Source organism: Nycticebus coucang, chromosome 9 (assembly GCF_027406575.1).
Source record: "Nycticebus coucang isolate mNycCou1 chromosome 9, mNycCou1.pri, whole genome shotgun sequence".
NCBI lineage: Eukaryota > Metazoa > Chordata > Mammalia > Primates > Lorisidae > Nycticebus > Nycticebus coucang.
In genome coordinates, this window is record NC_069788.1 from 63930942 (window position 1) to 63957148 (window position 26207).

Genomic DNA, 26207 nt, shown 5'->3' on the forward strand with positions numbered 1-26207 from the left:
GAGAAGAAATATATAATTGCAAAATTATGAAAGAAGACTTGAAAATATCTTGCTTTGGCCTCTTTGTCACAAAGTGTTTATTTTAGAATCATTAATCTCTTTTCCCCCGTTGCACATTTCCCCAGGAAGCTTTGTATTTTGGCATCCTTAATTGACATTGACAAAATAACAAACCGGAAGATTCCTGGAGGCTTGGCCCTTTTGTGGCAAGATGAGCCAGGGGTCTCCATGCTTTGATGTCTGCTTTCCCCCTTTTCTCCTTTGCTGTTGACAGAGGGAAATAACTACTCCTATTCTGGATAATTTTTAACTAAAGATCATAGAAATCCATTATTTAATCTTTATCAATAGAGGAAAAATCATGTTAACTGCTGTTATAAACTAATGCTTACATGTATGAGATGTTCATAGCTGGCATTAAAATGTTCTCTGTTTTCTTATAAGTGTTTTTGTTTCAATTGTTGAAAATTTAAAAGAATTTTTTAAGCTGTTAATAGATAATAGCAGAAATAACTGAAAAATAGTTGTTTTAGACTAATTAGGCTGGAAATTTCAGTAAAGCATAATTGATGTGTGAGCATCCAGAAATACCACTCTGGGCATTGAAAGCACATGTTTTGATTATAATGTAAGAACAGTTTCCATTGGGAATTGATTATTTTAATTTTACGTTTTCTTATTTTTCTACAGGAAGGAACTTGAAACCTTCAAAGGTAATTTTGTGTTCAATTCTTCACTTTAAAGTACTTAAGAGTTAAATTGATGTCAGACATACCCTCTTGATGATGAAGGAACTCATTTTTTTAAAAAATCATTTTACATCAAAAGTAAAAGTTCGTTTAACATGGCTTTTATAGGCTTTATTTCATCACAAGTGGTTTTGGCATTCTTTTTAGCACAGGTCCAAGTGACAGTTTCTGCTAATGACCATGATAAGTAGTATGATTGGTGAGAATCATACCTTAAGAAGATTCTGGTTTCTGTTGTGTAATCTGGGTCACCTGTGAAGGAGATGGTGACACAGAGCAAAGTGTGCCCCTGCAGTTGACCTCAGAGTCACTGCTGAGAGTTTTGCAGTGCCGGGTCTGGTCTTGACCTGCCACTATCTTGTGATGTTGGCTCAGTCTCTACTTTTTTAGGCAGTTACTTTCTCCATCTGTAAAGTTAGAGGCTCTGATGAAATACATTCTGAGACTATAAAACTATTCAGCATTACTTTTTAATTTTAGGGAACTTTTGAACAAAGGAGATTGGTGAATGATTGGTCATGTGACTAGTGGAGAAACACTAATAGAAAAAAATAAGAAAACCACAAACTTCCCAGCAGCTTACAATTATTCCAACTGGCCATTTTTCAATTACTCATGAGTGATTAGTGTAGAAATCACTATTTTCAGAGGGACTCATGTCAATAACCAGGAAGACTTTTTGAATTACTTATAAAATCCCTTCTAATTTAACTGTTTTATTGTATTTCACATGCAAACTAGTATTGACCTTTTGATTTACTGACTGATTAAAGATTGTCCAGTGTATCATTCATAGTTGAATTGTTTGTGTGTCTGATGTGTTTTAGAAAAAAATGACTAATCCTCAAGATGAAAGGTAAAGGCTTTTTCCTACTCTGGCTATAATTGAACAGCCTTGTTTGGGCTAGATTTCTCTTTAACCCACCATAGCTGTAGTAAATGATTAAGCTCACAGTTAGTTTGTTGAAGGTAAAGTTAAATAATCATGTGATATAATATTATCATGGCGCTCATTGTTCTTGTTCAGTGGGTGAACCATTACTCAGGTACATTATTTTTCACCAGTGGTTTAAAATACGATTTGAAATCCTTATAAAATGCTCTTTTCCTTTTCATTGTTGCTTTTGGTTGACTAGTTTAGCAGCTTCTTATATAACATTAAGAGATGGAAAAAAACAATCAAGTTAATATTAAAAGACAGGCAGGGACACAGATTATGTAAAATGTCAGTTTTACTTGCATCTCAGTGCTGAGACATTCTTTTTTTTTTTTAGTATGACAATATTCACACAAAAAAGAAGAGAACAGTGGTTTGCAAAAGGTTGGGTAGTACTGCATATTACCTGATAGAATAATTCAATTTAGGCCAAAATATTTTGCTTACACATTTCTAATTATGTACAACAATTAACAGCACATCAGATCTACCCACAGGCCAATTATAGATCTTAAATTTAGTATTTTATTATATCTAGATTTTTTGCATGAATTTTCGTTGAAAATTATTTATTCTTTAGTGTTTTACTAATATTTCAAAAGCATAAGTAGCCTATAACAAAAAAAAAACAGAAATGTAACAGCTCTTCCAAAGTATTAATGGGGAAAAATAGATTTAAAAACTCATTTAGGCTCAGCACCTGTGGCTCAAGCAGCTAAGACACCAGCCACATACACCTGAGCTGGCAGGTTCGAATCCAGCCCAGGCCTGCCAAACAACAATGATGGCTGTAAACAGACAAAAAAAAAAAACATAGCCGGCATTGTGGCAGGTGCCAGTAGTCCCAACTACTTGGGAGGCGGAGGAGGAGAATCGCTTGAGCCCAGGAGTTGGAGGTTGCTGTGAGTTGTCTTGCCATGGCACTCTACCCAGGGCAACAGCTTGAGGCTCTGTCTAAAAAAAAAAAAAAAAAAGCTCTTTTAAACCTATTGGAGCAATTTATTAGTTTTTGAATATTGCCTTTGTTTTTCCTAGGTTGTAGGAAAACAAGTTCAATTATTCACCTTATAGTAGTATTTAGAAGCTCTTTTCTAGGTTGGGGAAAAAATAACTTTTAAGACCAAAGCACAAAATTAGTAATCCTCAAAGTTATATAAATCAGTGTCATCCACTGAGTTCTGGATTTTGCCTTCTGTACTCCACTGAGTTAAGTTCACCTTTCACTTCATTGACATATGGCAAATCTCTTTAAGATTATTAAAATGAGTTATTGGGGCCAGGTATGGTGGCTCATACCTCTAATCCCAGCACTCTGGGAAACCAAAGCAGGTGGATTGCTTGACCTCAGGAACTCAAGACCAGCCTGAGCAAGATCCAGACCTCATTTCTAAAAATAGCTGGGTATTATGTCAGGTGCCTATAGTCCCAGCTACTTGGGAGGCTGAGGCAAGGGGATCACTTGAGCCCAATATTTTGAGGTTGCTGTGAGCTATGATGCCAGGGCACTCTACCCAGGGGGACAGAATGAGACTCTTAAAAAAATAAAAAAAAATTAAATAAAAAAATAAAACCAGTTGTTATTTCCTTGAAACTTAAAGCCAAGAAAAAAAAGTAGTTGTTATTCTTGATTCTTGTTTTAATGTTGGCAACAAGAAGGTTTTCTGTGTTCTCCAAATGTTGCATTTATTTAAACTTTTAGTGGTAATCACTTGTTAGACAGTAGAAAAAGAAGAGAAGGCATAAGAGTCCTAATTTTGTATTTTTTTTTATTATTAAATCATAGCTGTGTACATTAATGTGATCATGGGGCATCATACACTGGTTTTATATACCATTTGGCATATTTTCATCACACTGGTTAACATAGCCTTCCTGGCATTTTCTTCGTTACTGTGATAACACATTTATATTCTACATTTAGTAAGTTTCATATGTACCCTTGTAAGATGCACTGTAGGTGTGATCCCACCAATCACCCTCCCTCCGCCCATCTTTCCCCTTCCCCTTCCCTCCCTCTCCCCCTTGCCCATATTCTTAGGTTATAACTGGGTTATAGCTTTCATATGAAAGCTATAAATTAGTTTCATAGTAGGGCTGAGTACATTGGATACTTTTTCTTCCATTCTTGAGATACTAAGAAGAATATGTTCCAGCTCCATCCATGTAAACATGAAAGAGGTAAAGTCTCCATCTTTCTTTAAGACTGCATGATATTCCATGGTGTACATATACCACAATTTATTAATCCATTCATGGATCGATGGGCACTTGGGCTCCTTCCAGGATTTAGCAATTATGAATTGGGCTGCAATAAACATTCTGGTACAAATATCTTTGTTATAATGTGATTTTTGGTCTTCTGGGTATATACCTAGTAGAGGAATTATAGGATTGAATGGCAGGTCTATTTTTAGATCTGTAAGTGTTCTCCAAACATCTTTCCAAAAGGAATGTATTAATTTGCATTGCCACCATCAGTGTAGAAGTCTTCCCTTAATTCTTCACATCCACGCCAACATCTCTGGTCTTGGGATTTTGTGATATGGGCTAATCTTACTAGAGTTAGTTGATATCTCAAAGTAGTTTTGATTTGCATTTCTCTGATGATTAAGGATGATGAGCATTTTTTTCATTTGTCTATAAGCCGTGCACCAGTCCTCTTCAGAGTAGTTTCTCTTCAAGTCCCTTGCCCAGCCTGCGATGGGATCACTTGTTCTTTTCTTGCTAATACGTTTGAGTTCTCTGTGGATTCTAGTTATTAAACCTTTGTCAGAGACATAACTTGCAAATATCTTCTCCCATTCTGAGGGCTGTCTGCTTGCTTTACTTACTGTGTTCTTGGCTGTGCAGAAGCTTTTTAGTTTGATCATGTCCCAGTACTGTATTCTTAAAGCTGCTTCAATTCCCCAGGAGTCCTTCTCATAAAATATTCGCCCAGACTCACTTCTTCAAGAGTTTTCCCTGCACTTACTTCAAGTATTTTTATAGTTTCATGTCTTAAGTTTAAATCTTTAATCCAGTGAGAGTCTATCTTAGTTAATGGTGAAAGGTGTGAGTCCAGTTTCAGTCTTCTATAGGTTGCCAGCCAGTTTACCCAGCACTATTTGTTAAATAGGGAATCTTTTCCCCACTGAATGTTTTTAATTGGCTTATCAAAGGTCAAATAATGGTAAGTAGCTGGGTTCATCTCTTGGTTCTCTATTCTGTTCAATACATCTATCTCTCTGTTTTTGTGCCAGTACCATGCTGTTTTGATCACTATCGATTTATGGTATAGTCTGAAGTCTGGTAGCATGCTTCCTCCTGCTTTGTTTTTATTTCTGAGTAATGTCTTGGCTATTCAAGGTTTTTTCTGATTCCATATAAAATGAAGTATTTTTTTAAGATCTTTAAAGTATGATAGTGGAGCTTTAATAGGGTTTGCATTAAAATTGTATATTGTTTTGGGGAGTATGGACATTTTAACAATGTTGATTCTTCCCAGCCATGAGCATGGTACGTTTCTCCATTTGTTAACATTTTCAGTTATTTCTTTTCTTAGAGTTTCATAGTTCTCTTTATGGAGATCTTTCACGTCCTTTGTTAGATAAACTCCCAAATATCATCTTTGGCACTACTGTGAATGGAATAGAGTCCTTGACTGTTTTTCAACTTGACTATTGTTGGTATATATAAAGGCTACTGATTTACAGATGCTGCTGTATTCCTTGATCACTTCTAATCGTTTTGTAGTAGAATCCCTGGTGTTTTCCAGATATACAATCATATCATCTGCGAAGAGTGAAAGTTTGATCTCTTCTGACCCTATATGGATACCCTTGACTGCCTTTTCTTCCCTAATTGCAATGGCTAAAACTTCCATTACAATGTTAAAAAGCAGTAGAGACAATGGACAATCTTCCCTGGTTCCTGATCTGAGTGGAAATGATTTCAATTTAACTTTATTCAATGGGATATTGGCTGTGGGTTTGCTGTAGATGGCCTCTATCAGTTTAAGAGATGTCCCTTCTATACCAATTTTCTTAAGTGTTCTGATCATGAAGGGATGCTGGAAATTGTCAAAAGCTTTTTCTGCATCAATTGAGAGAATCATATGGTCTTTGTTTTTTAATTTGTTTATGTGCTGAATTATACTTATAGATTTACGTATATTAAACCAGCCTTGAGACCTTGGGATAAAACCGACTTGGTCATAATGTATAATTTGTTTGATGTGTTGGCTGGATTCTGTTTGTTAGGATCTTGTTGAATATTTTTGCATCTATATTCATTAGTGATATTGGTCTATAATTTTCTTTTCTTGTTGGGTCTTCTCCTGGTTTGGGGATCAGAATGATGTTTGCTTCATAGAACGTGTTGGGTAGTATTCCTTCTTTTTCTATATTTTGGAACAGGTTTAGTAATATAGGTACTAGTATCTCTTTAAAGGTTTGGTAGAATTCTGACATGAAGCCATCTGGTACCGGGCTTTTCTTTTTAGGGAGATTTTGTATGGTTGATGCTATTTCAGAACTTGATATAGGCTTGGTCAACATCTCCACTTGATTCTGGCTAAGTCTTGGAAGGTGATGTGCTTCTAAGTATTGGTCAATTTCCTTCAGATTTTCATATTTCTGAAAATAAAGTTTCTTACAATATTCATTAAGGATTTTTTGAATTTCTGAGGAGTCTGTTATTTCGTCTTTGTCATTTCTGATTGATGAAATTAAAGATTTTACTCTTTTTTTCCTGGTTAGGTTAGCCAAAGGTTTATTTATTTTACTGACCTTTTCAAAAACCAACTTTTTGATTTATTGATCCTTTTGTTTTCAATTTCATTTAATTCTGCTCTTATTTTGGTTATTTCTTTTCTTCTACTGGGTTTGGGGTTGATATGTTCTTCCTTTACTATTTGCTTGAGATGTCCCATTAGGTTGTTAACTTCCTCTCTTTCTGTTCTCTGGAGGAAGGCTTGCAGTGCTATAAATTTCCCTCTTAGGACTGCCTTTGCAGTATCCCAGAGGTTCTGATAATTCGTGTCTTCATTGTTGTTTTGTTCCAAAAATTTGGTAATTTCCTTCTTAATCTCATCTATGACCCAGCTATCATTCAGCATAAGGTTATTTAACTTCCATGTTTTTGTATGAGTATGCAGATTCCTGTTGTTACTGAATTCAAATTTTATTCCATGGTGGTCCAAGAAGATGCAAGGAATAATTTCTATTCCTTTAAATTTACTGAGGTTAGACTTGTGACCTAAGATGTGATCGGTTTTGGAGTATGTTCCATGGGCTGATCGGAAGTATGTGTATTCAGTTTTGTTGGGACGAAATGTTCTGTAGATATCTTTTAAATTCAAATGTTGGATGGTTAGGTTTAAATCTAAAATTTCTTTGCTTAGCTTCTTATTGGAGGATCTATCCAACACTGCCAAAGGAGTGTTAAAATCTCCGACTATTATGGAGCTGAAGGAAATGAAGTTGCTCATGTCTGTTAGAGTTTCTCTTATAAATTGAGGCACATTCTGGTTGGGTGCATAAATATTAGTAATTGAAATCTCATCATATTATTACCCTTAACAAATATGAAGTGACCATTCTTATCCTCCCTTACTTTTGTTGGTTTAAAGCCTATTGTATCTGCAAATAGAATTGCAACACCTGCTTTTTTCTGATTTCCATTTGCCTGAAATATGGACGACCATCCTTTTACCCTGAGTCTATATTTATCTTTTAAGGTAAGACGAGATTCTTGTATGAAGCACATATCTGGCCAGCCAACCTGTGCCTCTTTAGAGGACAGTTTAAGCCATTCACATTAATGGACAATATTGATAAGCCTAGTAATATTTTGGGTATCAAGTTTTTCGAAAGTCCACTGGACAGTTTTAGTCCTTTTGCCACTGCAGAAGTTGGAGTTGGATCAAAAGTTTCTGAGTGAGTTTACTTTTGTGGTAGAGGATTGTGCTGGTCATTATGGAGAATATCCTGAAGAGGTCTGAGAATATCCTGAAGAGCTGGTTTGGTTATTGCAAATTTCTTCAACATGTGAATGTCATTAGAGCATTTAATTTCTCCATCATAAATGAAACTCAGTTTAGCTGGATACAGGATCCTGGGTTGAAATTTATTTTGTCTTAGGAGATTAAAAGTCGATGACCACCCTCTTCTGGCTTGAAAGGTTTCAACAGAGAGATCTGCAGTCATTCTAATATTCTTTCCCTTGTAGGTTATGGTTTTCTTTTGTCTGGCTGCTTTCATAATTTTCTTCTTCATATTAACTTTAGTGAAGTTAATTATGATGTGCCTGGGGGATGTCTTATTCGGGTTGAGCAGTGCTGGGGTTTTGAAACTGTATGCTATCTAAATTTCAGTGTCTCTTGGCATATCTGGAAAATTCTCTTTCATGATTTCATGGAGAAAAGCCTCTGTGCCTTGCGAAGCCACTTCATTGCTTTCAGGGATTCCAATGAGGCAGATATTAGCCTTCTTTGAATTATCCCAGAGCTCTTTGAGAGAATGATCCGTTTTTGCTCCCGATTTCTCTTACTCTTTGAGAGCTTGGAAGCGTTCAAAAGCTTTGTCTTCAATGTCACAAATCCTTTCTTCTGCTTGCTCCACTCTGTTACTGAGGGATTCTGCTGTACTTTTCAGATCTTTGAGGGGTGCAAATTCTTGCTTCAATGTGTCAAAGTCTTTGGTGATCTTGTCTTCAAATTCGTTGAATCCTTGATTTTGAATTGCTCCTCGAATTTCCAATTCCCACTTTTCCTTCATTCTTTTAATCTCGTTTGCAATCCAAACTCTGAACTCGATTTCTGACATCTTGGCCATCTGTTTATGAATGGGATCTTCGGTTACATCTGCCATATCTTTCCTTGAGGGGGTTGATCTACTCTGGTTATTCATGTTACCAGAGTTTTTCCGCTGATTTCGCCCCATGATTATTTTACACCATTTGATTACATGAGTGGATAAAGAAAAGTTGCATTTGGGGCTCCAGGAGTAGTGATTAACCAGCCCTTTGCCCAAAAGCTGGGACTGGTGTCTGTACCTTTTCCCCTGGAGCTTTGCCAAGGATCCATACAGTGCTACGGCCTGAGAAACTGGGAACCTGCTTGGTGTGGTGGAGCTAAGTGGTTCTGTCTTGTTTTCAGCTTGTCTCTGTCCGACCCTAGTGAATCAGTTACTCTGGGTTGAAGTCTCAGCTGTGGAGAAATACTAGCAATTAAGTCACTCCACAGGCAACAACTGGAAAAAGAAAATCAAACTTTCCTACAACCACATACCCAAGGTACCACTTGGATAGTACTCGGGCAATTGGCCCAGTTCAAGAGGTCCAAATCAATTGTCTCAGTCAGGACCTGTCTCAGGTGGGAGAGTTTAAAAGTTCTCTGGCAACTAGATCACAGAGGTCTGTTGACAATTCAACTCAAATATGACTTGCTCCGGTGCTCCGTGAGGTTAGGAGAACCCACCCAGCAAATAGATTAGTCTGGGAAGGTTGATGTCTTCTTCCCCACCTTGTACCTTTATCACACCCAGTCACTGATAACCCCACAGGGCTGTGACCCAGTTGCCTCCAGGTATGAGCAGATACTCCAGGTGTTTGCATGTGCCTGAATCACAGGGAGATCTACGTCTCCTCAGCCAGGCCGCTGCTCTCTGCCACTATCCATCAGGGTGAGGTGAGGCCTGACAACCTCAGGCGCTTGATGGAGGCTGGGGCTATTCACTCAGTTCTATCCCTGCCCCTGATTGATGTTACTGACAGAACAGAACAACTTCGCGGAATTTGTTTCTGTCCCTGCTAAATTCTCCTGCAGAAGAGAAGCTGTTTTGAGTTCACAGAACCTGCGCCTCAGGCCCTGTCTTTGCTGCTGCCTGGTAGTTTGTATTCGCAGTATGGTTAGCTGTCAGTTTCAGCCTCCTGCCCTCCTTTGTCTACCAGGGGTCTTCAAATGTTTTAAAGTGGGTGCCAATTTACTGTCTCTCAGACTGTTGGAGGGCCAGAGAATAGTTTAAAAAAAAAAAACTGTGCACATTGCACGTATCTTATTTTGTAGTAAAAAAAGAAAATGAGAACTAATACAATCACACCACCGCATGTGGCCCACAGGCCGTAGTTTAAGGACCCCTGGACTTTAGGCTAGTGATCCCTTGAGGGCCAGATGCGTCCTCTAGGTCAGCCCTGCCCTTGGAATCTGTTGGGTCTGCCTGCATTTTCTAGTTCCCATGCTCCACCCAGGCTGGTACCGCTTTTGGCAAACCCTTTACTCATGGGGCCTGTGTTTCCATCCCAGATCTTTTCTGCCAGTGGCTGCTGCCGGAGGGGGTGTTACTCTGGAATATCCAGGGGTGAGCCCTGTTGTTGCCAAAAAATGGCTGCTGCTCTGTGCCTTGGGGCACTGCTGCTCTGGCTTGGTTCCCTCTCAGCCTACCATCCTCTCCTCATTCCTGCGCCACAGAGTCAGCACTATCCAGCAGCAGTCCATGCCCTGTCTGCACCTCTCGAGATAATACCCAAGAATCTGGACTCCTGGGGGATAGGCTTCCAGACCTCAGAGTGAGAGTGGAGGGGAGTGCTGAGAGCTCAAATTGGAGGTAGAGAATATATACAGTTTTACACAGTTTTATGCCTGCCAGGAGAGCGCCGTGACACCCTAGTAGGGGAAGTAGGTCTAGCTTTTAGAGGGTCTCTCCCGTGGAATATAATGGGAGGACTTTTGAACTCTGCTCATTTGTTTATGGAGTACTCTGAGCCATTCTCATGGGAGAGGGCACTCCCATCCGCTTGGTGATGGATTTTGCACCTTTTGTTTGTATCCTTGGGGTTGCAGCTTGCCTCAGCAGAGTTGATGTACGTTCTTCAACCTTCTCTCTTGGTGCAGCTCCAATCTACCAGATTGCTAGTTAAATTTCTGTCCTTTAACTCTCCTTCTGGACCGGGAGGTTCTGTGGAAAGCTGGCTGCAGTCAGCCATTTTGTCTCCGCCCCCTAATTTTGTATTTTTAATGGGGAAAGAATTCCATTGTTGTAAGCCCATGTACAGTAAATAAGCTTTCATAGTCCTTGTAGACATGGGAACTTGGCCATGAATGGACATACCTACTTTTCAGGAATTATTAACCATTTTTCCACTTTAATTTTCTTTTTTTTTTTTTTTTTTTGCAGTTTTTGGCTGGGGCTGGGTTTGAACCCGCCACCTCCAGCATTTGGGGCCAGTGACCTACTCCTTTGAGCCACAGGCGCTGCCCTCCACTTTAATTTTCAAAATAGGTTATCATTCCATGAGTAAATCTTAAAAATCAATCTTCAGAGTTTTAAAGTAGAAGCCCAGAAATAGTGTGCCACTGAAAAGAGTAGAGGTAAGATTCCTGCCTTGACACGGCCTTAAAATGTAGGCTGGCTCTTTTACCTTTGCCTGAGTGCCTCACCACATTAGCCATCATCCTTATTGTCTCTGAGCCTATGGAATGCTTGTGGGTGGCAGGCTCCTGGTCAGGACATCCACACACTTGTTTCCACCAGTGAAGTGGAATGCTTACCCAGAGTAAGTTGTGTTGGTACCTATTATGCTAGTTGTTACAATATGCAGTTTAATCAAATATTAGATCAAATGATGAACTTCAGCAGAAAACAAAGTTGACTGCTTTGAAATAGTTAATATCAGAAAATAACTTTCGGAGGTTGCTGCTGCAAAAGTATAGTTAAGAATTAGAAAAGATTTGGGAAAGAAATAATAAAAATTCTGAAAGATTCTAAACACAGATTGTTTTATATATGTTAAATTTCTGCTTTGGTTTAAAAAATAGAAAATTTTGTAATTGCAGTGTGGGTGATTTTTACAAGAATTTTGGAACAGTGGACCCGTGCTCAACGAATCTGCAAATAAAACTATTGTTATATTTAAAATTAAAGCATTTGTATATAGGTTTGTAATAGATTACTATGCTAATTGCTTTTTTAAAAATTAAATGTCCAAGATAGAATCCAATTGTGTCATGTAGGAGGGTGTCCTTTATAATCTCCTACTCAGTTAAAAATTATCTGAACATGTCAGAAATGTGATTAATAGTGTGAAAACACATCAAGATTTAGGAGTTACCACTATCTCAGTGAATGCGGTCATCATGAGAGCATGTGGAAAAGGCACCTGAGGCCAGTTCTTACAGTATGACCAAATTTAAGGCTTCACTCTGGAAAGCAGAGTCAATAGGTGAGATAGGAACCAGAGTGGTCGGAAAGAGGAAGACGGCCAAGGCAATTCAATGACTCGGAAGCCTAGAGAGGAGAAAGTTTAATGGAGGACAAATGGTTATTGGCAACTTAAATAATGCAAAGCAGTTATGCAGAATGAGGATATCCCACTAGATTTGACAAGGAATAGGTAATCTGAAAGAGCCGTTTGTAAAGGGAGAATCCAGATTGCAAATCATAAATGTATGAGGAGTTAGGAAATAAAGTGACATGAACTAACTATTCTTTCATAGATGGAAGGAAAGAAATGAAAACGTACCTTGAGATAGGATCAGGGTAAAGGTCAGGGAAGAAAGTAAAGTTGAAGATGTTAAAGGAGTCAATAAGTTCCACAAGAAGAGGAAAGGAAGTGTTCAGATAGGTTATCCTTGAAGAGAGTCAAGGGACATCCCTTTCAATGAGACCTAAGAGAGGAGAAGACTAACTGATAATGTAGGAAAAAGTTGACATGGAGGGATGAAATAAGTTTTTGAGAATCCATATAAGGAAAGGTAATCCAAATTTTCAGGGCTAGGGCTCAGAAATAGGAATAAAAACCAAAACAGAAATGCTTAGGTTAACACAGAGTAGGAAACAGGAAGAGCAGATAGGATAGGCTAGCTCCTGAGAGCAGAAGTGATTGGCCATGGAGTCCATGCTGGGGAGTAGAGGCCTGACCAGAGCAGCGACGTACCCAGGTGAGGAGGCATAGCATGGTGATGCCATAAAGGGGAAGAGCACTTTCAGTGGTCAAAGAAGGAATTTCAGTTTGAGAGCTTAGAGGGGGAGCAATTTCCAGGGATGATAATGCATACATTTCAGTAAAAATAGAAGTCATCACATTGATTATATTATCTGAATCAGAGAATTCTGAGAACGTTAGGAGTATCATTTGTTTTAATGACTCCTGGTTGTGGATAACTGGCATGGCAGCCCTTAGTGTTTTACAACTAATAGAAGTTAAACTTGGATAGAGTTTTTTGGTTTAATGCAAGGGTTAGCTTAACATGTAAGGCAAAACTATTCAGCTGCTATGTGGTAATATGTAAGTTACAGAGACTCAGGTTGTATGATATGACTATCCTGTGACTTCAAGGAGCTAAAGAACTGTGGCAAAGCTAATGGGATAGAGAGGCAAATATGTAATTTGAATACACTATAGACATAAGAAGATAACCACACTGGTGGGAGTAATCAACTAAAGATAGGCCATGACACTTGATCTGAATGATGAGTACTCACTGGGCTGAAAAGGCTGACAAGGACATTCTAAGAAGAGGAAGGAACTATTGCAAAGATGCAGAAATGTTTTTTATTTTAAAAATACAAGTTAAAATTTAATTTTTTCTTCATCAGAGAAACTACAATAATTTGTCATGGCTGAAGCATATGGTGTGTGGGGTGAAATGGTGAGGGATGCAGTCCGACAGGCCAGGAACAAATGATACACAGGCTCGTATATCATGCATGTGAGTCTGCATGTTTCCCTTTAGGCCTGTGGTCTCCCAAGAGGAATGTGACTGCAAACCAATAGGTGTGGAGAAGAAAACTAGAACTTTTATTTCTTTCTTTTTTATGTCGTCCTTCCAAATGTCAATTTTGTGTCTGTTAGGTAATAAATTAGTATAGGAATTCATGTATATGATTCGCAAATATTTATATTTGGGTGCTTGTTAAAAGTTTTTGTTCAAAGGGAGGGGTGCATGATCAATAGAGCTTAGAGGTTACTGTTGTAACTGATAGAAGCAGAGTGGGGAGTAGGGGGACCCAAAGGGTTTTATTTAGGGTGGATGGATCAGATTTGCATTTTTCTTTTTAAATATTTATTTATTTATTATTAAATCATAGCTGTGTACATTGATATATTTATGGGGCATCATTCACTAGCTTCACAGACCATTTCCCAAGTTTCACATATACCCTTGTAAGATGCACCACTGGTGTAATCCCACCAATCCCCTTCTCTCTACCCACCTCCCCTCTCCCTCCCCTCCTTTTCCCCCTTCCCCCTATTCTTAGGTTGTAACTGGGTTATAGCTTTCATGTGAAAACCCTAAATTAGTTTCATAGTAGGGCTGAGTACATTGGGTACTTTTTCTTCCATTCTTGAGATACTTTACTAAGAAGAATATGTTCCAGCTCCATCCATGTAAACATGAAAGAGGTAAAGTCTCCATCTTTCTTTAAGGCTGCATAATATTCCATGGTGTACATATACCACAATTTATTAATCCATTCGTGGATCGATGGGCACCTGGGCTTCTTCCATGACTTAGCAATTATGAATTGGGCTGCAATAAACAATCTGGTACAAATATCTTTGTTATGATGTGATTTTTGGTCTTCTGGGTATATACCCAGTAGAGGGATTACAGGATTGAATGGCAGATCTATTTTTAGATCTCTAAGTGTTCTCCATATCTCTTTCCAAAAGGAATGTATTAGTTGGCATTTCCACCAGCAGTGCAGAAGTGTTCCCTTTTCTCCACATCCGCGCCAACATCTCTAGTCTTGGGATTTTGTAATATAGGCTAGTCTCACTGGAGTTAGATGGTATCTCAAAGTAGTTTTGATTTGCATTTCTCCGATGATTAAAGATGATGAGCATTTTTTCATATGTCTGAAGGCCGCGTGCCTGTCTTCTTCAGAGAAGTTTCTCTTCAAATCCCTTGCCCAGCCTGTGATGGGATCCCTTGTTTTATTCTTGCTAATGCGTTTGAGTTCTCTGTGGATTCTGGTTATTAAACCTTTGTCAGAGACATAACCTGCAAATATCTTCTCCCATTCTGAGGGCTGTTTGCTTGCTTTACTTACTGTGTTCTTGGCTGTGCAGAAGCTTTTTAGTTTGAACAAGTCCCAGTAGTGTATTTTTGAAGCTGCTTCAATTGCCCAGGGGGTCCTCCTCATAAAATACTCGCCCAGGCCGATTTCTTCAAGAGTTTTCCCTGCAGTTTCTTCTAGTATTTTTATAGTTTCATGTCTTAAGTTTAAATCTTTAATCCAGTGAGAGTCTATCTTAGTTAATGGTGAAAGGTGTGGGTCCAGTTTCAGTCTTCTACAGGTTGCCAGCCAGTTCACCCAGCACCATTTGTTAAATAGGGAATCTTTTCTCCACTGAATGTTTTTAATTAGCTTGTCAAAGATTAAATAACAGTAAGTAGCTGGGTTCATCTCTTGGTTCTCTATTCTGTTCCAGACATCTACTTGTCTGTTTTTGTGCCAGTACCATGCTGTTTTGATCACTATCGATTTGTAGTATAGTCTGATGTCTGGTAGCGTAATTCCTCCTGCTTTGTTTTTATTTCTGAGTAATGTCTTGGCTATTTGAGGTTTTTTCTGATTCCATATAAAATGAAGTATTATTTTTTCAAGATCTTTAAAGTATAACAGTGGAGCTTTAATAGGGATTGCATTAAAATTATATATTGCTTTGGGTAGTATGGACATTTTAACAATGTTGATTCTTCCCAGTCATGAGCATGGTATGTTTTTCCATTTGTTAATATTTTCAGCTGTTTCTTTTCTTAGAGTTTCATAGTTCTCTTTGTAGAGCTCTTTCATGTCCTTTGTTAGATAAATTCCCAAATATTTCATCTTCTTTGGCACTATTGTGAATACGATAGAGTCCTTGACTGTTTTTTCAACTTGACTATTGTTGGTATATATAAAGGCTACCGATTTATGAATGTTGATTTTCTAACCTGAAACGCTGCTGTACTCCTTGATTACTTCCAAGAGTTTTGTAGTAGAGTCCCTAGTGTTTTCCAGATACACAATCATATCATCTGCGAAGAGCGAAAGTTAAATCTCTTCTGACCCTATATGAATACCCTTGATCGCCTTTTCTTCCCTAATTGCGGTGGCTAAAACTTCCATTACAATGTTAAAAAGCAATGGAGACAATGGGCAGCCTTGTCTGGTTCCTGATCTGAGTGGAAATGATTCCAATTTGACTCCATTCAATATGATATTGGCTGTGGGTTTGCCGTAGATGGTCTCTATCAGTTTAAGAAATGTCCCTTCTATACCGATTTTCTTCAGGGTTCTGATCATGAAGGGATGCTGGATATTATCAAAAGCTTTTCTGCATCGATTGAGAGAATCATATGGTCTTTGTTTTTTAATTTGTTTATGTGCTGGATTACATTTATAGATCTACGTATATTGAACCAGCCTTGAGACCCTGGAATAAAACCGACTGGTCATGATGTATAATTTGTTTGTTGTGTTGCTGGATTCTGTTTGTTAGGATCTTGTTGAATATTTTTCATCTATATTCATTAGTGATATTGGTCTATAATTTTCTTTTATTGTTGGGTCTTTTCCTGTTTTGGGGATCAGGGTGATGTTTGCTTCATAGAACGTGTTAGGTAGTCTTCCTACTTTTTCTACGTTTCGGAACAGGTTGAGTAATACCGGTACTAATTCCTCTTTAAAAGTTTGGTAGAATTCTGACGTGAAACCATCTGGTTCTGGGCTTTTCTTTTTAGGGAGGTTTTGTATGTTTGATGCTATTTCCAAACTTGATATGGGCTTGTTCAACATTTCCGCTTGATTCTGGCTAAGTCTTGGAAGGTGACGTGCTTCCAAGTGTAGGCCAATTTCCTTCAGATTTTCATATTTCTGAGAATACAGTTTCTTGTAATAGTCATTAAGGATTTTTTTTGATTTCTGAGGGGTCTGTTATTTCATCTTTGTTGTTTCTGATTGATGAGATTAGAGATTTACTCTTTTTTTCCTGATTAGGTTGGCCAAAGGTTTATCTATTTTATTGACCTTTTCGAAAAACCAGCTTTTTGATTTATTGATCTGTTGTATTCTTCTTTTGTTTTCTGCTCTAATTTTGGTTATTTCTTTTCTTCTACTGGGTTTGGGGTTGGAATGGTCTTCCTTTTCCAGTTGCTTGAGATGTCCCATTAAGTTGTTAACTTCCTCTCTTTCTGTTCTCTTGAGGAAGGCTTGCAGTGCTATAAATTTCCCTCTTAGAATTGCCTTTGCCGTGTCCCAGAGGTTCTGATAATTCATGTCATCGTTGTTTTGTTCCAAAAAGTTGGTGATTTCTTTCTTTATCTCATCTCTGACCCAGCTATCATTCAGCATAAGGTTATTTAACTTCCATGTTTTTGTATGAGTATGCAGATTCCTGTTGTTACTCAGCTCAAGTTTTATTCCATGATAGTCTGAGAAGATGCATGGAATAATTTCTATTCCTTTAAATTTACTGAGGTTATACTTGTGACCTAAGATGTGATCGATTTTGGAGTAAGTTCCATGGGCTGATGAGAAGTATGTGTATTCAGTTTTATTGGGATGAAATGTTCTGTAGATGTCTCCTAAATCCAAATGTTGGATGGTTAGGTTTAAATCTAAGATTTCTGGGCGGCGCCTGTGGCTCAGTTGGTAAGGCGCCGGCCCCATATACCAAGGGTGGCGGGTTCAAACCCAGCCCCGGCCAAACTGCAACAAAAAATAGCCGGGCGTTGTGGCGGGCGCCTGTAGTCCCAGCTACTCGGGAGGCTGAGGCAAGAGAATCGCTTAAGCCCCAGGAGTTGGAGGTTGCTGTGAGCTGTGCGAGGCCACGGCACTCTACCGAGGGCCCTACAGTGAGACTCTGTCTCTACAAAAAAAAAAAAAAAAAAAATCTAAGATTTCTTTGCTCAGCTTCTTGTTGGAGGATCGATCCAGCACTGCCAAAGGAGTGTTGACATCTCCGACTATTATGGAGCTGGAGGAAATCAAGTTTCTCGTGTCTGTTAGAATTTCTCTTATAAATTGAGGTGCATTCTGGTTGGGTGCATAGATATTAATAATTGAGATGTCATCATATTGAGTATTACCCTTAACAAATATGAAGTGACCATTCTTGTCCTTCCTTACTTTTGTTGGTTTAAAGCCTATTGTATCTGCAAATAAAATTGGAACACCTGCTTTTTTCTGATTACCATTTGCCTGAAATATGGATGACCATCCTTTCACCCTGAGTCTGTATTTGTCTTTTAAGATGTGACTCTTGTATGCAACAGATATCTGGCCTGAGTTTTTGTATCCAGTCAGCTAACCTATGCCTCTGTAGAGGACAGTTTAAGCCATTCACATTAATGGAGAATATTGATAAGTCTGGTGAAGTTTTGGGTATCGAGTTTTTCAAAAGTCCAGTGGGCATTTTTAATCGTTTCGCCAGTGTGGAAATTGGAGTTTGATCCGAAGTTTCTGAGTGAGTTTACTTTTGTGGTATAGGATTGGGTTGGTCATTATGGAGGATAGGTCTGAGAATATCCTGAAGAGCTGGTTTGGTTATGGCAAATTTCTTCAACATATGAATGTCATTAAAGTATTTAATTTCTCCATCATAAATGAAACTCAGTTTAGCTGGATACAAGATCTGAGGTTGAAAGTTATTTTGCTTTAGGAGATTAAAAGTCGGTGACCACCCTCTTCTGGCTTGAAAGGTTTCAGCAGAGAGATCTGCAGTCATTCTAATATTTTTCCCTTTGAAGGTAATGGTTTTCTTTCTCCTGGCAGCTTTGAGGATTTTCTCCTTCATATTAACTTTAGTGAAGTTAATTATGATATGCCTGGGGGATGTCTTATTTGGGTTGAGTCGTGCTGGGGTTCTGAAGCTGTCCGCTATCTGAATTTCAGAATCTCTAGGCATGTCTGGAAAATTCTCTTTCATAATTTCATGCAGAAGGGCCTCTGTGCCCAGCGAGGCCACTTCATCTGTTTCTGAAACTTCTATGATTCGGATATTCGCCTTCTTTGAATTATCCCAGAGCTCTCTGAGAGAATGATCCGTTTTTGCTCTCCATTTCTCTTCTTCTTTGAGAGTTTGGGAGCGTTCAAAGGCTTTATCTTCCATGTCAGAAATCCTTTTTTCTGCTTGATGCATTCTGTTGCTGAGGGATTCTACTGTATTTTTCATATCTTTGAGGGCTGCAAATTCTTGCTTCAGTGTGTCTAAGTCTTTGGTGGGTTTGTCTTTAAATTCGTTAAATTCTTGAGACAACTTTTGAATTTCTCCTCGAATTCCTAATTCCACTTTGTTAATCTTGTCTGCAATCCAAATTCTGAATTCGATTTCTGACATCTCAGCCAGTTGTTTATGAATGGGATCTTCAGTTGCATCTGCCATATCTTTCCTTCGGGGGGTAGATCTACTCTGGTTATTCATGTTACCAGAGCTTTTCTGCTGATTCCACCCCATGGTTGTTTTACTCCCTCTGATTTTTTCTTCTGGGGCTTTGCCGAGGGACTGTACAGTGTTGTGGCCTGAGAAACTGGGGCCCTGTCTGGTGTGGTGGGGCTAAGTGGTTTTGTCTTGTTTTCAGCTGGTTTCTGTTCCACCCTAGTGAAACAGATACTTTGGATTGAAGTCTCAGCTGTGGAGAAATATCAGCAATTAAGTCACCCCACCCCCCACCGGCAAACAATTGGAAAAGAAAAATCAAACCTTCCTACCACCATGCACCCAGGGCACCACCTGATTTGTCCTCAGCCGATTGGTTCAGTTCAAAAAGTCCAAGTCAATTGTCTCAGTCTGCACCTGTCTCGGGTGAGAGAGTTTAAGAGGTCTCTGGGAACTGGATCACAGGGGTCTGGTGACTACTCTGGTGTGGCTTGCTCCAGTGCTGCGTAGAGTCAGGAGGAGCCACCCGGCCAATAAATCAGTCTGGGAAGGTAGATGTCTACTTCCCCACCTTGCACCCCTGTCACACCCAGTCACTGATAGCCCTGCAGTTGGCTGACCCAGTTGCCTGTATTGAATCGGTACTCCAGGAGTTTGCACCTGCCTGAATCACAAGGAAGTCTGCCAGGCCACTGCACTCTGCCTCTCTCTAGCAGGAGGAGGTGAGGCCTGACAGCCTCGCTTGATGAAGGTTGGGGGGTTTTCACTCAGGTCCAGTCTCGCCCCTGATTAATGTTACTGACAGAACAGAACAGAACAACTCTGTGGTTCCCCTGCAGAAGAGAAGCTGAATTGAGTTCCAAATCAGCTTGTCTTTGCTCTTGTATTGTCTATAGACTGACGATCCCCTGAGGGCCAGGTGCGTCTTAGGTTTAGTAAAGCGGACCTCTGGGTCAGCCCCGCCTTGGGAGTTTCCCTGGTTTGCAAGTTGGAGTAGCCTCAGGCAAATCCTATACTCAGAGTCTCTGGTTGCCCAGGGAGACAGGGGGTGTGGCTTCAGAATATTCGGTAGTAAGCTGTATTGCTAGCAAAAGAGGGCTGCTGTTTTATGGCTCAGGCAACCACTGCTCCAGTGTAGCTCCCCTCCAGCCAACCGTCCTCTCTCCGCTCCCGTACCCCAGAGTCTGCACCGACTGGCTGCAGCCCAGCACTGTCTATACCCCTCGAGCAATTGCCCAAGAGTCTGGACCCCTGGGGGACAGGCCTCCAGATCTTGGTGCGAGAGCAGAGGGGAGTGCGGGGAGCGCTGGAAGCCTGGGGTTGCAGGCAGAGAACGCACACAGTTTTATGCCTGGCCGTATTGTCACCAAAAGACGGCTGTCGCACTGTGCCTCAGGGAACTGCCACTCCGGTGTGGTCCCCTCTCCACCAACCGGGACTGGCCTCCAGACCTTAGTGTGAGTAAAGGGGAGCACTGGGAGCTCAGAATTCCACGTAGAGACTATATACAGTTGATACAGTTTTATGCCTGGCAGGAGGACACCGTGGCACCCTAGTAGGGGAGGTAGGTCCAGTTTTTAGAGGGTCTCTCCCATGGAGTGTAGTGGGAGGACCTTTGAACTTTGCCCGATTGTTTATGAGGCACTCTGAGCCGTTCTCATGGGGGAGGGGACTCCCGTCCACTTGGTGATGGATTTTGTACCTTTTATTTGTATCCTTGTGGTCGCAGCTCACCTCAGCGGGGTTGATGTGCGTTCTTCAACCTTCTCTCTTAGTGCAGCCAATTCCACCAGGTTACTTGCTGAATTTTTGTCCTTTAACTCTCCTACTGGACAGGAGCCTCTGTGGAAAGCTGGCTTCAGTCAGCCATCTTGTCTCCTACCAGATTTGCATTTTAGTAGAGTTGTTTTTTTTCTTTTATCATATAGAAGATAGACTAGAAAAGAGCAGGTCTAAACTAAAAGATATTAGCTAGGAATGTATTAAAAAGATTTGAATTAAGGAAGTGGTAGAATGGAAGGAATGACATAGACTCAAGAAACTAAGTAAGGCAGGATGCGGTGGCTTATATGAGCCTGTAATTCTAGCACTCTGGGAGGCCAAGGTGGGTGGATTGCCTGAGCTTACAAGCTTGAGACTAGCTTGAGCCACAGCGGGACCTTGTTTCTAAAAATAGCCAGGCATTATAGCAGACTCCTGTAGTCCCAGCTACTTGGGAGGCCGAGGCAACAGAATTGCTTGAGCCCAAGGGTTTGAGATTGCTGTGAACTGTGATGCCACAGCAGTCTGCCAAGGGTGACAAAGTGAGACTCTGTCTCAAAAACAAACAAAAAAAGAAGCTAAATAGGTAGAATAAAAAGAATGTCATTAGATTATTACTGAGTTAATATTTTATTGCACGAATATGCCACATTTTGTTTTTCTATTCACCAATTGATGGACATTTGGATTGTGTTCAGGTTTTGGGTTTTATGAATAATATGCTGTATGTACTTTCTTGTGCAAGTCTTTGTGTAAATGTGTTTTCATTTCTGTTGAGTATAGAGCTAAGACCAGAATATCTGAATCATGTGATAAGTTTATGTTTAACTTTTTAAGAAACTGCTAAACCATTCTCTAAAATGGCTATCCCATTTTACTTTTCCATTAGCAATGTCAGAGAGTGGAAGTTTTGCCTCATTCTTGACCATATCTGTTATTGTTAGCACTTACATTTAGGCCTAAGATCCATTTTGAATTCCTGTATTCTGCCATGTATAATGCACATTTTTTGGCTCAAATGTTTGAGGGAAAATAAGGATGCATATTATACGTGAGTCACACTAATTCCATATCTATATAAATGTTTTTATTTCTTTTACTTATGCAGATATATTAAAAGTGTAACTCTAGAAAGTAATAATGATATCTGTATGCTAAATAATACCATGAATATGGTGATTAGTTTTGTGGAACTATAATGAACTTGAAACAAAAAGCATGTTTGACCAATGAGGAGTGACATATTTCTCTTCATACACAATAGGCAGGAGCCTGCAATCTAGCTGACCTTTTTACATAAATTAGTTGAAAATTTCCTTGGAAAGTGTCAGAATGGTGTTCATGCTCTGCAAGCTTTAAGCTAACAGTTATTAAATATGCTAGAGAGCATGGGAACAGAGCTGCTGAGAGATGCTTTGGACCTCCTCCTACAGAGAGCCTCATCATCAGATTGTAGAAGCAACAGATAGGAAGGCTTCTTCAGATACCGAGACAGGCCTGGTGCAGTGGCTCACGTCTGTAATCCTAGCACTCTCGGAGGCCGAGGCGGGTGGATTGCATGAGCTCAGGAGTTTGAGATGGGCCTGAGCAAGAGCAAGACCCATCTCTAAAAATAGCTGGGTGTTGTGTTGGACCCCTGTAGTCTCAGCTACTTAGGAGGATAAGGCAAGAGGATAGCTTGAGCCCAAGAGTTTGCGGTTAATGTGAGCTATTATGCAACAGTACTCTACCGAGGGTGACAAAGAGAGACTGTGTCTCAAAAAACAAACAAACAAACAAAACTAAATGCCCAGACAGAAGAAGGCAATGCAGGGGAAAAGTCTGCATTGTGGAGGTGGAGCAAAAGGTGAAGACTTCGATTCTGGAGCAGCACCAAACTGAGATTCCTGTTTCAACCAAGATGACGGAAGAAGAGGGTAAAAGGACTGCATGAGGGAAAAACATTGGCGATTTCTCAGAGACAGCTAAATAGTGCTTCAGCTTTATGAAGGAGAGGGGTTTGAGCATGAGGACACCAACAGAACTTGCCCCCAGACTCCCAGTAACTTGTGAGAATTTCTTGGACTTGTGTCTGTTCTTGTGTTTTACAATTATTTGTGTGGTTTTTTGTTTGTTTGTTTTTTTATTTATTGATTTTTTTTTTTTAGAGACAAAGTCTCACTGTACCGCCCTTGGTAGAGTGCCGTGGCGTCACACGGCTCACAGCAACCTCTAACTCTTGGGCTTACGCGATTCTCTTGCCTCAGCCTCCCAAGCAGCTGGGACTACAGGCGCCCGCCACAACGCCCAGCTATTTTTTTGTTGCAGTTTGGCCGGGGCTGGGTTTGAACCCGCCACCCTCGGCATATGGGGCCGGCACCCTACTCACTGAGCCACAGGCGCCACCCCCAGTTTTACAATTATTTGTTAGATAGAATTTCTTATACCATTATATGTTAAAATTAAATGCTAGAATTTCTTTATAATGCAAAAAATAAGTTCATATGTATAAACAAATCAAAATTTGAATTAAAAAACACAAAAGAAAAGATTTTTTTCTTGCAAGTTAGGGCCAAAAATATGGGTGTGCATTATACACAGTACATTATACATGGCAAAATATGCTAATTTTTGTGTTTGTGTGAAGTAAGAGTCTGAGTTCATTTTTGTATATTTTGATATCCAGTTGTTTCAGCATCTTTTTAAAAAGACTTATCTCTTTTTCTATTGAATTGTTTTGGCAACTTTATAGGAGGCCAGTGACCATAAATGTAAGAGTTTATTTTAGGGCTGTCAGCTCTGTTTTTGCCAATACCACACTGAATTGGTTACTGTAGCTTTGTAGTATGTGTTGAAATTGGGAAGCCCCAGTTCTCTGTCTTTTTCAAATTTGGTTTGGCTATTTTAGGTCTTTTGCATTTCTTTGTAAATTTTAGCATAATTTTCACAATTCTAACAAAAAAAAAAGCCGGTAGGACTGTAATAGTGATTATAATGTTGAATCTATGGATTGATTTCAGGATAATTACCACACTAACTATACTGAGTCATCTAATCCATAAACATGAAATGTATCCCTATTTATTTAAACTATCTTTGATTTTTCTCAGCATTGTTTTGTTGTTTTCAATATATAAGTCTTACTGGGCATGGTGGTTCACACCTATAATCCTAGCACACCGGGAGGTTGAAGAGGATGGATTGCTTGAGTTCAGGAGTCTGAGACTGGCTAGGAATTGTGGCAGGCACTTATAGTCCCAGCTACTGGGGAGGCTGAGGAAGGAGGATCACTTGAACCTAGGAGTTGGAGGTTACAGTGAGCTGTGATGATGCCACCATGTTCTAGCTGGGGCAACGGAGCAAGACCCTGTTTGAGAAAAAAAAAAAAGGCGAATTGGTTATCTTAATGGGGACATTTTCAGCACCATGGGTGTGTGCATGTCGGGGTTGAGGGTAGAAACCAGGTAGCAGAGTATTGGAATGAATGGAATACTCTGCACTGTTCCCTATCATGAGTGACCTGGGCTTACTTCTTACTTTGGTGCTATTGAATATTCGAATGAATGAGAAAGTAGAGACAGTGATTTCAAAAGTGAGAGTGAGGGAAGGAAAGAAGACAGATTGAAAGGAGGAATTTTTTTTTTTTTTAAATTTGGGAGAAACTTCAGTATATTTGTATAAAAAGAGAAAAGGAGCAGTTGGAGTGAAAGAGTGGCTGAGTGATGGACGTAGGGGAGTGGGATTTAGAACATAACTGTTTGAAAAAGGAAAGGACCAGGGAAAAGTGCATGGAACTATTGGAATTGTGGTGATTTAAGATACTTATTAAAATATATGTAGTGTATTCCAAGCCACTAGTTAGTGTTGCTGAATTTTGAAGGAAGCTTTAGGCTAAAGTTACACTTAAAATGAGGTGGGGGAAATTTAAAGAAGACTTATGTGTTATATAATGAACTATATCCTTAATTTTTACATTACTACTTTTAGGCAGCAAGATTTCTTCTCTCTTTTGGTATGCTAATAATGCAACTTTGTGCCTGATGACAAATTCAGATGGATTTAGTATCTTTTCAGTCCTCCTCCCCCCATTTTGAGCAGCATTTGGTATGCTCCCAGATCGGTGCATACATCTTTGTACACTAGAGCCCCTCAGAGCTTGCATTCTGCTTTTATGGAGGCAGTACATTCCGATGTATGTCTGCTTAAGCCATCAGCAGAAAACTAACAGGCTTAATACAGTTTCTTTGGAAAAACCTGCTTCTGGCTTCAGCTTTACTTTCTTTGTTCTGCATCCCAGAAGAGGCACATGAGGGAAGCTGCCTGGTGACTGGAGGCTTCACTTGACCAGCACTGAGCTTCTGTTTACTTTGTTCAGGTCTCACATCCATGTCATCTCCAGGACTCACCGAAAATAGTCAGAGGAATCCCTGTAGGTGGAACTTTATTTTGTTTTTTCTTAGCTGCTTTTCTTTAAAATTTTAAACTACGTGCTTGGGTACATTGTTATATTTGCATGGTATGCAGATGATGTGTTATTAAAAAGCAGAAATTTCAACTTAATTTGAACCTACAAGCAGTACATTTTAATGATAGCATTATTATTAACAGTTTCTTTATATTACCAACAAGCAATCATTACGAAATCAATACCTAAAACAGGTAAAAATGTTGCCTGGAAATATAGGACTTTTGCATTTATAATGTGTGTCTTCTCATGCATCAGTTGAAATTCACTGAACAGATGTTTTCTGTGAAGCAACATTTATATTGAAAAATAAATGTAAAGCACCAGGGAAGTAATGCTAGCTATTCGAATAATGAATCCAGTGCAGCTCCATAAATCTGATTTAGCATCCCTTGCTACTAGTATGTTCATTTTTCAAGAAGCAGTTAATATGGTTAAATATTTAAGCCATATCCAAAGACAGTATAAAGTTAAAATTCATTCCATGTTACTATATGGGTTCATCTAAAATGGCTGATTTTCAATTTGGGCGTTGAAAATATCATAAGGCTTCATATAGATTAAAAAATATATATTCTTTTCATGATTTTACAGAACTTCAGGATACTTTTTATCATCTTTTGGCCAGAAGCCACAGTTTTACTGGCATCTCCATGTGGCATTTTTACATATACTTATGTAAAGATATTGAACTTGTGAAATTATACCTTGAAAATTAATGGTGCATTTTTTTGGGTTGAATAGTTTATTATTCTGTCTGTGAAGGTAACTGAGGGATGATTTTAAATAATTATTGCATTTTTAGAAACTCCCTATTATGATTTTAAGGTGGCATGTATTATGACATAATATATGTCATGTATATCATTCTTTGTCAGGTACAAGCCCCTTATTTTATTATTATTTTTTATTGTTAAATCACAGCTGTGTACATTAGTGCAATCAAGGGATACAATGTGCAGGTTTCATATAC

General features: G+C 39.3%; 1 protein-coding gene across 3 annotated transcripts in view; it reads left to right on the plus strand.

Annotated features, from left to right (window-relative positions):
• The window catches only part of DTNBP1 (dystrobrevin binding protein 1), a 173588-nt gene that overhangs the window by 90914 nt on the left and 56467 nt on the right, over positions 1-26207 (plus strand). For all 3 annotated transcript variants that reach the window (XM_053603831.1, XM_053603832.1, XM_053603833.1), the window contains one exon: positions 691-713. In XM_053603831.1, the coding sequence (XP_053459806.1) occupies positions 691-713 (23 nt within the window). The remainder of the gene's footprint in view (positions 1-690; positions 714-26207) is intronic.